This window comes from Vipera ursinii, assembly GCF_947247035.1.
Source record: "Vipera ursinii genome assembly, chromosome: 13".
Lineage (NCBI taxonomy): Eukaryota > Metazoa > Chordata > Lepidosauria > Squamata > Viperidae > Vipera > Vipera ursinii.
The window spans coordinates 12,297,387-12,312,125 of NC_139526.1; the positions used below are offsets into that span (position 1 = coordinate 12,297,387).

A 14,739-nucleotide genomic window follows, 5' to 3' on the forward strand; every position below is an offset into this window, starting at 1 on the left:
GTGGGACTCCTTCCGGAGCTTGACAGGGACATTTCTTGCTGTAAATCAAGAGACTTACTGGGGAACAGCAGCCCTTTTTTTCCTCCAGAGCGCTTCATTCTTTGTCTTTCAGCGCAACCTCTTTAACATTTGGATGAAGCTTTGGGAAGGAGGCATCTGCTTTGGTCCCATTTGAAGCTAACTCTATACAATACCGTTACATTGAGTGGATTTGCCTGAGCAGCCGGTCTAAAAATCTGGGGTGATATTAAACCCCAAGGTAATGGGCACCCCGCAAAAGTCATTTGTTTGACAGCCTAATGTATACAGAATATATGCATTAAAAACTCCCTTTTTACAACCCTGTAATCCTTTAATTCAGGGGAGAGTCGGGGCGACTGGGTGAAGCTGAGCATTTACTGGCCCGATGCCCTTCCTGACGCCTATGTGGAGTTCATAGCAGATTTTTTTTCTTTGCGCCCTAGGAGAGAGAAACATCTGCCGCTAACTAGGATTTGAACTCTCAACCTTCCAAGTGGGAGGCGAGTACACACTTCTTTATTAATCCATGAAATCAATAATGGCAATACACTTTTTAAAGGTATACTGATTTTAGATACTGAGATACGTTGGTTTGAACAAACATTTTTGATATCTGGAGGCCATACTTAGCTATAAACTCTATTGAATGAATATATATATATATATATATATGGATCCTTGGTTTTTCGGGTTTTTCCCCGCGTAGAACTAAAGGTGTAGGCGCAACATTTCGACGGAATCCCATCCGTCATCATCAGGCTGGTAGCTGATGACGGATGGGATTCCGTCGAAATGTTGCGCCTACACCTTTAGTTCTACGCGGGGAAAAAACCCGAAAAACGAAAAATAGGGACCACTATGGTGGGAAGGTAACAGCATTCCGTGCGCCTTTGGTGTCTAGTCATGCCAGCCACATGACCACGGAGACGTCCTCAGACGAGCGCTGGCTCTTCGGCTTTGAAACGGAGATGAGCACCGGCCCCTAGAGTCGGAAACGACTAGCACGCATGTGCGGGGGAACCTTACCTTTACATATATATATATATATATATATATATATATATATATATATATATATATATATATATATATATATATATATATAAAGTTAAGATGTTTGTGGAAATAAAGGTAATAATGTTCCTGTCCAAGATTAAGAATCCCCTGAAATCTATCTGCAGACATCCAAAGGTTCCTTGGCCCCTAGGGTTTCCTGCCTGAGCAGCGGGTTGGACTAGAAGACCTCCAAGATTTCTTCCAACATCATCATCATCATTATTATCATTATTATTTTGCAAAGTGGGTTTCTTTGGCTTCGTTACATTTATTTTTCTTCTTTTTTGACATGCTGTGAATTTAAATTTTCAGGCATTGTGATTCCAGCCAAGTAGCAATTTCATCTGATTCTTTTATTTTGGAAATGTTTCTTAAAAGCATATCTTTTATAAAGGGTAATAAAATGTTCAGTCCACAGTATTGTTTCTCCAGCAGAGGGAGATTGTGGCGGATGAATGTTCACTTTCAATAAATCTTTTTGCTGGGAGGATTGATCGATTATGTGCCATTAAGTCATTTTTGACTCCTAACAACCACATAGGTAGCTTCCCTACTGGATGATCGGTGTGTCTAATCTGGTCCTTCAGGGCTTCCAACAATGCCTAATCCCTGTAACAGTGCATTCCCCTTGCTGCTGATCCTCTCCTTCACTTTCCTTCCACCTTTCCCAGCATTAGAGGGAAAACTAAAGAAAAAATAATAATCCCCCACTGGATCATTTATGACAGACGTGAATGCAAAACTCTACCCTTTCACAAGTTAAGAAAAAATGACTGGTACACTGCAAGAACCAACTCTTCACAGTATTTGCTTCCAGATTTTTGGAGAGAACTTGGGTGCTTTAGGCAAAGCATTCCCAGGCTGGCGAGAAGAATAGGGATTGTAGTCCAACCCCCCTGAAGTCCTAGTCCAAGTCGTCTTTACAGATAGACCCAGTTCTTTTGAGTGGGACAAAACAGCTGACTTCCCAGCCAATGGGAGGGAGGAACGGCTTCCAGGCGGAACTGAATTTTCCGAGCTCCGGAGCGAGGGGGGGGAAGCGGTCCAGCGACGGACCGGGCCCGCCTTGCTCGTGCTTGCGGTGGGATTCCCAATGGAGTAACGCGCATAAAGTGTAACGGAATTGGATTTCGGCCTCAGTATCTTTCGGAGTGGATTGATCCGGATTGGAGCGAGGGAGGAGGAATCCGTGTAAATTTAAGGGGAGGTGGTGGGGACGAGGCGCGGCCTGGTCTGGCACGGGATCTGGAGTCGGGAAGCAACTGCCTGCTTTTAATTTCAGTTTCCAATGCAACATTATTAAGAGCCCGCCAGGCCGGTTCTCTGCCGCATTGCAACAGATGCATGATTTGAGCTTTCGGTTTATATATTAACAAGCCACTAATGTTTTATTTCTCCGTCCTCCCACGGTTAGCCTTGACTTCGCACTAATTCCTATTATTATTATTATTTGGGGGGGGATGGTGGTGGTTAGGAATTCCGATTGCAAATCCTGTTTAATTTTAAAGTAGAGCACGGGTGGTTTTGCATTTTTAAGGACCTGAAAGAGAACTGTAAATAGTGCTATGACGTTACCCCGGAGCAAAATGTATTTGAGTGCAGGATAAGCACCGTTCTCTTGCGGGGGAAAAAAAGTGTGTGTGTGTGATTTTTTTTTAAAATCCCATTTATATCCCGCCCTTCTCCGAAGACTCAGGGCGGCTTACAAGCCTAGCAGTAGCCTTCATTCTATGTATATGCCTGCTTATTAGGGCTTTCATACACCCCCCAAGCGGCATTATTACAAAGTCAGCTTAATTGCCCCCAACAATCTGGGTCCTCATTTTACCTACCTCGGAAGGATGGAAGGCTGAGTCTTATCAAATTTAAAGACCAGCCATCTCATAGAGTCTGGCAGTGTATAATTAAAAATATATACCAAACCAAATATAAATATACAACTATTTACGTACAAATATATAAATATTTGTATTATATACAAATATAAATATACAAAAGGAATAGTTTTTCATACATTTATAAATACATTTATATATGTAGATTTAAATACATATTTAGTTAGCTCAAGGCTGCTAACATCCAATACTCCTATTTTCCCCAGAACAACAGCTTGTGAGGTGAATTGGCCCAAAGTCACCCAACTGGATTTTTATGCCTAAGGCCTGACTAGAACTCACAGCTTCTAGACCTGCACCTTCACTACTGCACCAGATTGACTCTAAATTCTATATATTCTAAATGAACTGAGTATCTGAAGTCAGCTTCTTTCTTATTGCTTGTTTTCTGCTGTTCCAATGATTTGCTGTTCTCAGCAGAGTCATTCTGGAGCCTCCTATCCTTTGTTTATAGTTTGATTTTGTTTGATGCCACCTGACTCCAATGACTGGGCAACTCACAATGCACTAAAAAATAAAAAAAAATGTAGTTTAAATCCTTTATACCGATGAAGCAAGCTGGTGGAGAAAGCAAATTTTAAAGCATCCTTGAACTGAGCACCTGAGAGTTTTAATATTTTGGTCACAATAACATACTATAAAGTTATTACTAACATAAAAGAAACATGGAATAAAAGAAGAAAATCTGCAAAGAAGAGAACAAGATAATTAGGGGTATTTTAACGTTTTGTATTAATCTATTGAATTGGGCTGTTGTATTTAATATTTCTTTTAATTTTTATATATTGTATTTTATTGTATTGCCCTGTACACCGCCCTGAGTCCTTCGGGAGAAGGGCGGTATAAAAATTAAATTTTTTATTATTATTATTATTATTATTATTAATTATTATTATTATTATGCTTATCAGTTATGTAGCAAACATAGTTAGGCCTTTGGAAAAAAAAGATACCCAAGATTTCACAGTAAATGTTTTTGTGTCAACTTTTTTTATTAGATGAACAGACCAGGAAATCTGAAGAACGCTTAGTGCAAACTTTCTTAATGGAAGAGGTAAGACATGTGTTCCTTGTGGCAACAGATCTGCCTTGAGTTGCTTAAGATTAAAGCAATATAAAAGACCCAGAATAGCTAACTAAACATTATGGAGTCCTGCAATTTTAATTACTGTGTAGGAGAGGGAATATTAGCAAGCACCGCAACTTTGTCACAACCAACACCACCGGGATTTAAAGGTTATTTGGGTTTCACAGACAGGCATGTGCAAACACCTTTTTAAAAAAATACCAGCCGTTAATGCATGTACATTTCCCATTGATCCAGGCTCCCAAACCTACATTTCAAGATGAACTGGAATGGTGCATTACTCAACTGGAGACTGGTCTTTTGCGTCTCAACCCAACTCCAAAACAAGGTAGGTTGGAAACAATAAAACCTCTTCTAGCGGATCCATTTGAAACAGTGAGATATCTCAACCTCAGCATTTCTTAAGATACGTGACTTCAACACCCAGAATTCTCTTAACGAGTATGCTGGCTGGGGAATTCTGGGAGTTGAAGTCTACGCATAAGTTGCTGAGGTTGAGAAAACCTGCTGCACAGGGACAGGACATTAATGCCGATTTCTGGCAAAAACTGTAAATTACCATCACATGATAGTAGGACACTGCAAATGGCCATAAATGCAAGCTGGTTGTCAAGATCCCCAAATGCAATCACATGGCTGCGAGACGACAACCATTGGAACTTCAAAACTGGGTTGCAAGTAGCTCTGGGGAGGTCTGTAACGTTAAATAATTGCTAAGCAACCAGTCATATCTGTAATGCCAGGGTTTCATGAGTATCTGTTAACATTCTTCATCTCTGGTTCCTGAGAGCAGCTGATGAAACACGCCGCATCCTTAGAGTATTGCGCTCCCGTAAAGCTCCCCTTGTGAAGAAGCGGCAAATGATGCACCACGTCTTTGGAGATTACCGTCTCAAAATGGCTGAAGAGAACGAGAGAGCAGCAAAAGCTGGTGAGCTGTCAGGTCCTGTCTTTTGTGTCAGTCACTCGCTCATTCTACTTCTCCCAATTCTTTCACCCTGATGTATATGTCTTTTGGTTCTTTCCTGCTCTAGTCGCCACCTGAATGCATTTGTCCTGCCTTCCTCATGTCAATGATCCTCCCCTTAAAAAAGTTTTGTTTTCTTTTGCTCTCCCGCCTTCTTTTTATCTGGTTTGCGGTGAGGGCAGAGAAAAGCTGCTTTGGCTTGAGGACAGATCCCTCGTACAGGATCTCTGCAGGTAGGAGGTGGGGTTGTCCGAAAGTTGCTCACCTTTGTCCTAGGTCCAAGCAACATTGTTCCTAAACAAGACATCAAGTTATAAGATGAAACATTCACATCCCGAGACGCTGTCAATCCAGTTTATCATGATACTTAGAAGTCGCTAGCAGCTGCTGCAGAGTCAGCCGGAACAGCCTTCTGTAACTTGAAGCGTTCCAGTTATTATGATTTACAGCTTCCGTCTTTGCTGCCTGTTGGGCCATGCTGGCAGCTGATGAGGGATCTTAACAACTGGAAATGTACCAGGTCCGGACAAGGCTAAGCAAAAGTAGCCAATTGCAGAAGACGAGGGTAGAATTCTGCTCTTTTAATGAACATTAGGAAGGAAAAGATGGATGTCGGTGAGACTGCTGGGAAAAAAAAGGGATGAAAATTGTAAGCCCTTCTGTTTTCTTTATGATGAAATATCCATTCTACTTGCCTTATCCGACACCCAGCAGATCCAGCCACTACGCTAGCAGCTAAGGATGTGGCCAAAAAAAAATAGAGACGGTCAGCTCATGTGAATATAACCAGAGGAGGAAAATTTGGGGAAAACTTCAGACGTTGATAATATGGCAGGAATATACCTTTTTCTATAAGGCTATCTCTAGATGCCTCAGGATGCTTGTTTTTGCTACTGTTAGCAGCTTGAGCTTGATCTTCCGTTAGAGAAGCAGGCAAATACAGGTAGTCCTCAACATATGACAGTAATGGAGTTCACCGTCTTGCTATTCACCTGAAATTCAGTTGTGTGACTGCAGAAGTGGCCCAACATTATCAATCTTGGGCGTAAGTTCCCTTTTTTGAGGTCTGGCATAACTTCGAATAATCACTAAGCGCCCAGTCATAAGTCAAGGACAACCTGTAGCTAACTCATCAACCAAACAGGAAGAGAGGAGACCTTTATTAGGATGCCGTTACAAATGCAGCTTCTTCTTATAACAGTGTACACCCAGTTAGGCTCCGTGACTTTCGTAAACCTCGAGCCAAATTCCACAACATTCGGTTTAACGCTTCAGGTACTACATACGACATATCAAATGTGGTTTTAATTTGTTGGAAGGTTATGTAGTTTGGTGCATTGGGTCGAGTGTGCTTTGGTAATTCAATGGGAGTTAAATGTTGGGAATGTTTGGGAATTTAATGTTTCTGTTTCTGCCCTGTAGGTGTGAGGCCTGTGCAGGTCGAAATTCAACAAGGAAATGTTCTTCCTTTGGGCAGTGTGGTGTACAGGAAGCAATCCAACTGTCCTTCTGCAGTGTCAACTTCCTTGCTTGCATCATCCGATAACAGCTTTCAGTTTAACTTTGTCCTGCCTGACAGAACCACAGAAGAAACGGATAGAACCACAGCAGAAGAAGATGGGTTGGGTGACTCTAGAGAACAGTCTACTGGTAACGGTCTCTCAAGGATGCTGGACTTCTCCACTGGAACAGGGCAGCCTGGCTTTGCTTTCAGCTTCATCATCCCGGATGCTTCTTCAGCTTCAGCTGACGCCACCGATCCTGGTTCTGGAGCTTCAGCCGAAGCAGCTCCAGAGATAGACGTCCCATCCAAGGAGGAAGCTATGGTGACAACAGAGAAACCAGCCTTTTCACAACCCGATAGGACTGATGCGATGGACTGTGGAAGCAGACATGGTGAAGAACATCCTATACAAGAGGTACCAAGGTTGGAAGACACCCAAGTAGGTACGGGGGAACCACCAAGTTTCATTAAGCCTTGGAAGGAAATATGTACCTAGTGATCTTATACAAATTGGCGACTAATTCCAGTGCTAACCCATTGATTAGTAGAATTGGCTTTTATCTCTGCTCTACAGAGTTTAAAACAGGCAGTCCTCACTTATCTCTGGCAGTTGGGATCAGCAACTATTGCTCAGCAATGCGGTTGCAAAGTGCAACGTCACATGACCGCACCAGCTTGCGACAGTGGTTGCGGCAGTCCCCACTGCAGTTGTTTTGGTGAATCCTATGCAATTAACAGCATTCTGCAGTTGTGTAAATGCCATTTGTGGCCAGCTTCCCCCTTCCCCCCCCCGACTTTGCTTGCTGGAATCCAGCAGTGAAGAGCACAAATGGCAACCGTGTTACCGCAGAATGCTGTGACCCGCGTAATTGTGAGCCAGTTGCCAAGCGCCCAAATCGTGATCACTTGATCATGGAAGCGCTGTGAGGGCTGCAGCTATGAGGACCCTCATACATCCCTCAGTTCACCACGATCATAACTTTGACCAGTAGCTGAGCTACTAGCCACTAGACCAGGGGTCGGCAACCTAAAAAAGAAAAAGAGCCACTGGGAACCGGTTCCATCACAAATTAAAAAAAGAGGGAGCCACGTGCGTGTGTCCATGCACGCGCATGCGCAAAAAGGTTTTTTGCGCATGCGCGGACGCACGCAGCTGCCATTTTTTAAAAAATGAGATGGAACCGGTTCCCGGTTGCCCGACGGCGACGGCCCGTCTGCAAAGCTGCCGCTTTCGGCAGCTTTGCAGACGGGCCGTGGCAGCTTCCTCAAAGAGCGGCGCCCCTGCCCATTCCGAGGTGCGCGCACACCTCTCCGAACGACCGGAGGTGCGCGCGTACCTCCGCGCGAATGGGCAGCGGTGCCGCTCTTTGAGGAAGCTGCCGCGGCCCGTCTCAGCTTCCTCAAAAAGAGAGGCGCCCCTGCCCATTCCGAGAGGTGCGCGCGCACCTCTCCGAACGACCGGAGGTGCGCGCGCAACTCCGGTCGTTCGGAGAGGTGCGCGCGCACCTCTCGGAATGGGCAGGGGCGCCGCTCTTTGAGGAAGCTGCCGCGGCCTGTCTGCTAAGCTGCCGCTTTCGGCAGCTTCACAGACGGGCCGCGGCAGCTTCCTCAAAGAGCGGCACCACTGCCCCTTCGCGCGGAGGTACGCGCGCACCTCTCCAAAGGTTTGGGGAGGTGCGCGCGCACCTCCGCCCATTCGGGGAGGTGCGCATGCACCTCTCCAAACGGGCGGTGCCACTCTCCATTTGGAGAGGTGCGCGCGCACAACTGCCCGTTGGAAGAGGTGCGCGCGCACCGGGCGGCTGGGAGCCGCAAGAGACGGCTCAAAGAGCCGCATGTGGCTCCGGAGCCGCAGGTTGCCGACCTGTGCACTAGACTATCCGCAATGCATTAATTATACAATAATTTCACAAAACGGAAGATATTTCTTCTCCCTTCCTTCTCCCTGAATTTTTGAGGAGAGTGAAAGATATGCAAAGTAATATAAATCTATTGTTATTGATTAAAAATAGCAGACGGTTAAGTTTTTTTTTAAAAAAAAATCATTGGTACACAGCTTCAACAGAGGTTGCAGAAGAGAAATTGACCGTGGCAGCTGGTGGATCATCCAAGAGAAAAAAGAAGAAGAAACCCACGCCGTCAAAAGTAGCACACGTTGACAGAGGACACGGAGACGACAAGCTTGGTGGGCAAGGAACATCTGATCAATCTGAGATGTTACAGGCATGTAAAGACCAAGTTGAATGTGGGATAAGACAGTGAGTGAGTTAAGGCAGGGGTCCTCAAACCTGGCCCTTTTATGACTTGTGGACTTGAACTCCCAGAATTCCTCAGCCAGGCACCCTAGATCATTCAAGGTGGAAAATCAAGGGGCCACTATGGTTGCGTTTCAAAGTAGCTTGCCTGAAGGTCTTCAGATGTTCCACGTGACTTCTTCCTTTCCCCCGGTTTGAATTCAGTGCTTGAGATTGGGCAACTAGCCATGGTGGGTTTTTCCAGTTTTAGAGGAGTGGGTTGTGTGAACTCAGCCCCTGTTGAATTATAAATTAAGATTTCACATTCTATAATGCAGTTAAAAAACGAGGGTTTAGCGTGATGCCAGAACCAAGTCAGTACATTGGCTGCTAACATTAAATGTTATTGCTTGACATCTGACTTGAAATGTAGCTACCAAAGCTAGGGAATTCTGGGAGATGAGGTCCACACATCCTAAAGTTGCTAAGTTTGGGGACCACTGAGTTAAGAGAACTCTAGTGAGATAACTTAAGAGAAACAAGATGGTAGATGCCGTGCCCAACTAATTTTTGTTTCCCCTCCCCCTGAACAGCCAGATGATCAGTTGAAGAGAGAGGTGGATTGGTGTGTGGAACAGCTGGAACTCGGCCTGAAGACTCAGAAATCTACCCCAAAACAGAGTGAGTTAGCTTGCTTGGAATCAGTTTTTTGCTTATTTATTTATTTCAACTTTAGCATGCCCTCCGCCTCCAGCTAACTGGGCAGATCACAATATATTACCCTAAAAAAAATTCCAATAAAAGCCAAAACAAGATTGGGTTCAGCAACCTGGCATTAAGGAGAAACTTCCTGACAGTGAGGACAATCAACCGGTGGAACAGCTTACCCATCACTGGAAGCTTTTAAGAAGAGACTAGACAATCACCTGTCTGAGACGGTATAGGTTCTCCTGCTTGAGCAGGGGGCTGGACTAGAAGACCTCCAAGGTCCCTTCCAGCTCTAGTCTATTCTAATCTATGCAGATGGACACAGGAATAACAAGGACACACCCAGCAAGGAGTCCCACACCTCATCTCAACCCGAGGCCCGAGAGAACAAAACAAGTCTTGAGGATTTTAGGGACCGCCAAAAGGGTGGGGGGGGGGTTTGTCACATGGATTTCAAGGCTGTGATGATCAAAAAGAGCTAAATAGCTTTTGCTACGATGGTGAATGATTCTCCATAGAAAAGAATCTAGTAGAAGTCGGTAGGTGGCAGCAGTCAGCAAACCTTGAATTATTTCAAAAAAAAGACACGCAGCATTAGGCCTGATCCATATTTCGATGGAAGAATCTCCAGGTTATTTATTTATTTTATTTATTTTATTATATTTATATACCGCCCTTTCCCGAAGGACTCAGGGCGGTTTACAGGGTGATTAAAACAAAAAATACAAAAGTTAAAAACAATTAAAAAAAATTGTATCCATCCCTGAACAAATAAAACCCCAGTTAAAATTAAAATTAAAATTCTCAGCCTGGGCCAGAGAGCTCGAAGGTTAGACTGGGAAAGAAAAAAAACAAGGTATTATATCATGGCATCAGCCAGTCGCATCCATCCTGATGCCAGAAAGAAAACTACATTAGTCACCAAGAGTCAAATCTGAACTGACGGGGACTTTACCTTTTTCTTGATCGGCTGTCCAAGCCAGACCTTCTCCACTCCTGGTACTCTGGAGCTGAGGAGAAGAAAAAGCCAGAATTTTGTGGACATCGTTTCTCATCTTCAGTAAAGATAAGGTCTCTGGGTCCCCCAAGTTCCACCAGCCTCAAACATAGGCCATGCTGGTGCAGTATATGAAACTAGATATCAGATTTTACTCAAACATAATCTGTTTTAACAGTGTATGGAAGGTCACAGGTTCCTAAACTTGTCCTAGTGTCTGGGAGTTCCTACTCAGAAGGAAAAGACACAATAAACATCTTTCCTGACAATTTTCCTGACAGTAAGAACAATTAATCAGTGCAACAGCTTGCCTCCAGAAGTTGTGGGTGCTCCAGCACTGGAGGTTTTTTAAGAAAAGATTGGGCAGCCATTTTGTCTGAAATGTTATATTAAGAGTTTCCTGCTTGAGCAGGGGAGGTTGGACTAGAGGACCTTCAAGGTCCCTTCCAACTCTGTTATTCTGTTATGTAGGCACTTTTTGTTATCGCAGTCTTTCCTGTTTTGGAGTTGTGGTCTTTCCCAATCGCTTCCTCTCATCCTGTCACTGACCTTGATTGAACAATGGAACAGTCCTAGTCCATTTATTATTTTGAGGATGCTCCTTCCAGGATTGTCAACATCCTGTCAGGGAGACTTAAAAACACAGGGTGTATTCCAACAATATCACAACATTTGAGATATCAAAGGACAGTTCCAGAAGCAGCCAGCAGCCAGTGAGAACTTAACCAAACTTATTCCCTTCTGAATTTTATCTTGGGGAGAAAACAGATTCGCTGCATTTGTTTATTTGTTGTTGTTAGTTGTGAAGTCGTGTCCGACCCATCACGACCCCATGGACAACGTTCCTCCAGGCCTTCCTGTCCTCTACCATCTTCTGGAGTCCATTTAAGCTCACGCCTACTGCCTCAGTGACTCCATCCAGCCACCTCCTTCTCTGTCGTCCCCTTCTTCTCTTGCCCTCAACCTTTCCCAGCATTAGGCTCTTCTCCAGTGAGTCCTTCCTTCTCATTAGGTGGCCAAAGTATCTGAGTTTTAGCTTCAGGATCTGGCCTTCTAAAGAGCAGTCAGGGTTGATCTCCTCTAGGACTGACCTGTTTGAGTCCATCCAGCCACCTCATTCTCTGTCGTCCCCTTCTTCTCTTGCCCTCAACCTTTCCCAGCATGAGGCTCTTCTCCAGTGAGTCCTTCCTTCTCATTAGGTGGCCAAAGTATTTGAGTTTATTTAGCGGGTTTTTAAACTGTGTGCCGTATTTAATTTTCTATCACCCTAAATACGTAGTCCTCGACTTACAAGAGTTCACTTAGTGACTGTTCAAAGTCACAACGGCACTATAGAAAAGTGACGTGACCATTTTTCACACTTACGACCCTTGCAGCGTCCCCATCCTCACGTGATTTGCATTCAGATACTTTGACAACCGACTCATACTTATGACGGTTGCAGTGGCCTTGGGTCATGTCATACACACACACACACACAGACATCCCATTTTGCGACTTTCTGACAAGCAGAGTCGATGGGGGAAGCCATATTCACTTAACAACCAGGTTACTCAACACCTGCAGCGATTCACTTAACAAGCAGGGCAAAAAAGATCATAAAATGGGGCAAAAGTCATCTAACAAATAACAGAAATTTTGGGCTTGACTGTGCTCGTCAGCTGAGGGCTAATTGAGGGAAGGTCACTGCACAGCATCCGAAGGAGCGTGCATATTTTCGCCACACGTCCTACCTGCTGAGATGTCCCATGTCTTGATGTCCTTGACTTCTCCCAGTGGAGGAAGCGCTCTGCGCCATCAAGACGCTGCGCAGCAAGAAAGCCGTCTTGGCCAAGAAGCGCCAAGTGATGCGGCTGATGTTTGGCGACTACAGAGCGAAAATGGCCGAGGAAAGGCAGAAACAGCTGAAGCTCTTGCAAGCAGGTAGGAAGAAGGGGGCTTTTTACTTACTTACTAATTAATTAGACTTTTTTAAAATCCCAATTTTATTACTTTATAGGCAGGGACCAGGTTGCAGTTGGGAAACAGCATTGGAATATAAATATTGTATGGTATTCATTCATTTGTATCCCACCTTACTATTTTTGCAAACAACTCAAGGCGACGAACGTATCCAACACACTCACCTCCTCCTATTTTCCCCACAACAACCCTCTGAGGTGGGCAGGGCTGAGAGAGAGGGACTGACCCAAACTCACCCAGCTGGCTTTGATGCCTTTTAAGACAGGGGTAGGCAACGTTGGCTCTTTTACGACTCGTGGACTTCAACTCCCAGAATTCCTGAGCCAACTCCCAGAATTCCTGAGCCAGCCACGCTGAAGGGAAAGAGAGAGGTTTCCAAGTTGAGCCAGGCTGGCTCAGGAATTCTGGGAGTTGAAGTCCACAAGTCATAAAAGAGCTAAGGTTGCCTACCCCTGGCCTAGGCCTAGGCCGCTTTATCACTTGTGGACTTCAACTCACAGAATTCCTGAGCCAGCCACGCTGAGGGAAAAGGGAGAGGTTTCCAAGTTGAGCCATGCTGGCTCAGGAATTCTGGGAGTTGAAGTCCATGAGTCATAAAAGAGCCAAGGTTGCCTACCCCTGCCTTAAGGTGTGACTAGAACTCTCTTGGTGATTGGCCCAAAGTCACCCAGTTGGCTTTCGTGGCCAAGGTAGGACTAGAACTCACCGGTTGCCTAGTGATGGGCCCATAGTCACCTAGCTGGCTTTCATCCCTAAGGCCGGCCTAGAACTCACCTCTCCCACTTTCTAGGCTCGTGCGTTAACCATTAGACCGAACTGGTGTCTTCCTAAGGGTTAATATATGGAAGACAATATCCATCAAATTGCGGAGCGCTCTTCGTATGGCAAACTAGTTGCTCGTTAGGCCTAGTTTTTAGTTGTATGATGTTTCCAGAAAGAAAGTCAACGTAGAGGCTGTTTTCCAGCCTATTTTCATCTTTCAGATTCTCACTGCTTGAGCTGGCAAGAGAATTCTGGAAAACAAAAGGTAACAGAGCGAGTAGCCAATGTCGGCCTTTTGAAGTGTTTGCGTTAATCTTTTCATCTCTATCCTTCCACCCCTCTTAAGCTTCCAAAGCAGCCCACATCACGGAAGTGAACGAAGAGACTCGGAAGAAGAGAAGCCAGGTGTTCAGGAAGTCTGCAGAAGGGGCCAGAACCTTCCAGAACCTCCAAGAACCTTCTTACCCTCAACCACCAGCTTGCCTCAGATCAACAGACCCTTCCTCTGTTACATTCAGGCCATCGCAGGAGGAATTCTGCTTCAACTTTTTCTAAGCAACCTGTTTGGATCCCGGGAGACTGATTTTGAAAAGGCACCTTTTGGGTAGGGGGGGGAAGAAGCAGTAATTGGGGGTGGGGGTGGGGTGGAAATGACAAGCATGGCCTGTGAAAAGGAGGAAAATTGCATACTTGGAAAAAGTCGAGGAAGAAAGAATAGCCAAATTCGCAGTTACATGCTGGGGTTTATGAATTCAGTGGTAAATTTATCCTGCACAGGCACACCTGATTTGACTCATTTTTCTATGCAAACGGTTTACTAAATGGTGCAAGTGATTGAGAGTTAAGAGTCGCCTGACAATGGGTGGCATATAAATTTTATAAGTAAGTAAATAAATGAACAAAATAGTAGCATATCTGCTTTCTCTCTCTCTCACAAACACACACACACAACCTGCAAGCAGATGGAAAATCAGGCATGAAGATGTGAAAATTATCATGGCTTTTTGGATACTCCATTCTTTAAATTCTTCAAATTTTTTAGAGGAAAGCCCACGCTTCAGCTGATCAACAGTAACCAAGTTCGATTTCTCAGCCTTTTCGACAAATACCTCGATCTGCAAACGTTCTGCGCAGAAATAGATTTTCCTGGCGTGGAGAGAATTAGGGCTTCGCCACTCATTCCTCCGCGCCAATGCTCGGAAGCGCAGCTGATCTAACGTGCGCCGCAACTTAGGCCCTTTTAACAAAATCTGGATTTCAAAAAAAGGGATTGCCTACTCTTTGATGTAGCAAAGCTTTCCAGGAGCATTTGGACCTTGGCCACTGCATTTATCATTTTGAAACAATGGGGCTGTTTCTTGGGATGCAGGAGACCACCAGGAGATTCCCACGACCTGCGCTAAGATCAGGGAGCCCAACCTGTGTGTGCGAACTGCCTTTATGCATGACTTAAAACTTTGTTTGATTTTCTCTCAGCAAGGGAGCATAGAAAGCTGCTGAACAGATCAAGGTATTGTTCCCAACGGATCAAAGTTCAAATAAACGG

At 44.8% G+C, this 14,739-nt stretch overlaps 1 protein-coding gene across 4 annotated transcripts; it reads left to right on the plus strand.

Moving 5' to 3' along the window:
* Positions 1-43: 43 nt before the first annotated feature.
* LOC310646391 (UPF0488 protein C8orf33 homolog) lies at positions 44-14,107 on the plus strand. 4 transcript variants are annotated; one of them, XM_083372814.1, is made up of 11 exons: positions 44-259; positions 465-521; positions 3,179-3,336; positions 3,969-4,026; positions 4,297-4,387; positions 4,853-4,990; positions 6,449-6,973; positions 8,587-8,757; positions 9,362-9,445; positions 12,246-12,392; positions 13,540-14,107. In XM_083372814.1, exons 4-11 carry the CDS (start codon positions 4,018-4,020, stop codon positions 13,746-13,748), a joined length of 1,374 nt encoding a protein of 457 aa, XP_083228940.1. In that variant the 5' UTR covers positions 44-259; positions 465-521; positions 3,179-3,336; positions 3,969-4,017; the 3' UTR covers positions 13,749-14,107. The 4 variants fall into 4 exon arrangements, with proteins under 4 accessions (XP_083228940.1, XP_083228941.1, XP_083228942.1 ...); XM_083372815.1 differs by lacking the exons at positions 44-259; positions 465-521 and adding an exon at positions 2,048-2,268; XM_083372816.1 differs by lacking the exons at positions 44-259; positions 465-521; positions 3,179-3,336 and adding an exon at positions 2,048-2,268 and having other exon boundaries at positions 3,971-4,026.
* The last annotated feature ends 632 nt before the right edge of the window (positions 14,108-14,739 follow it).

Coding starts and splice junctions, on each gene's coding strand:
- LOC310646391 (XM_083372814.1), top strand. Junction 4,991..6,448: donor CGAGAGAGCAGCAAAAGCTG/GTGAGCTGTCAG, acceptor TCTGCCCTGTAG/GTGTGAGGCCTGTGCAGGTC. Junction 6,974..8,586: donor GTTGGAAGACACCCAAGTAG/GTACGGGGGAAC, acceptor ATTGGTACACAG/CTTCAACAGAGGTTGCAGAA.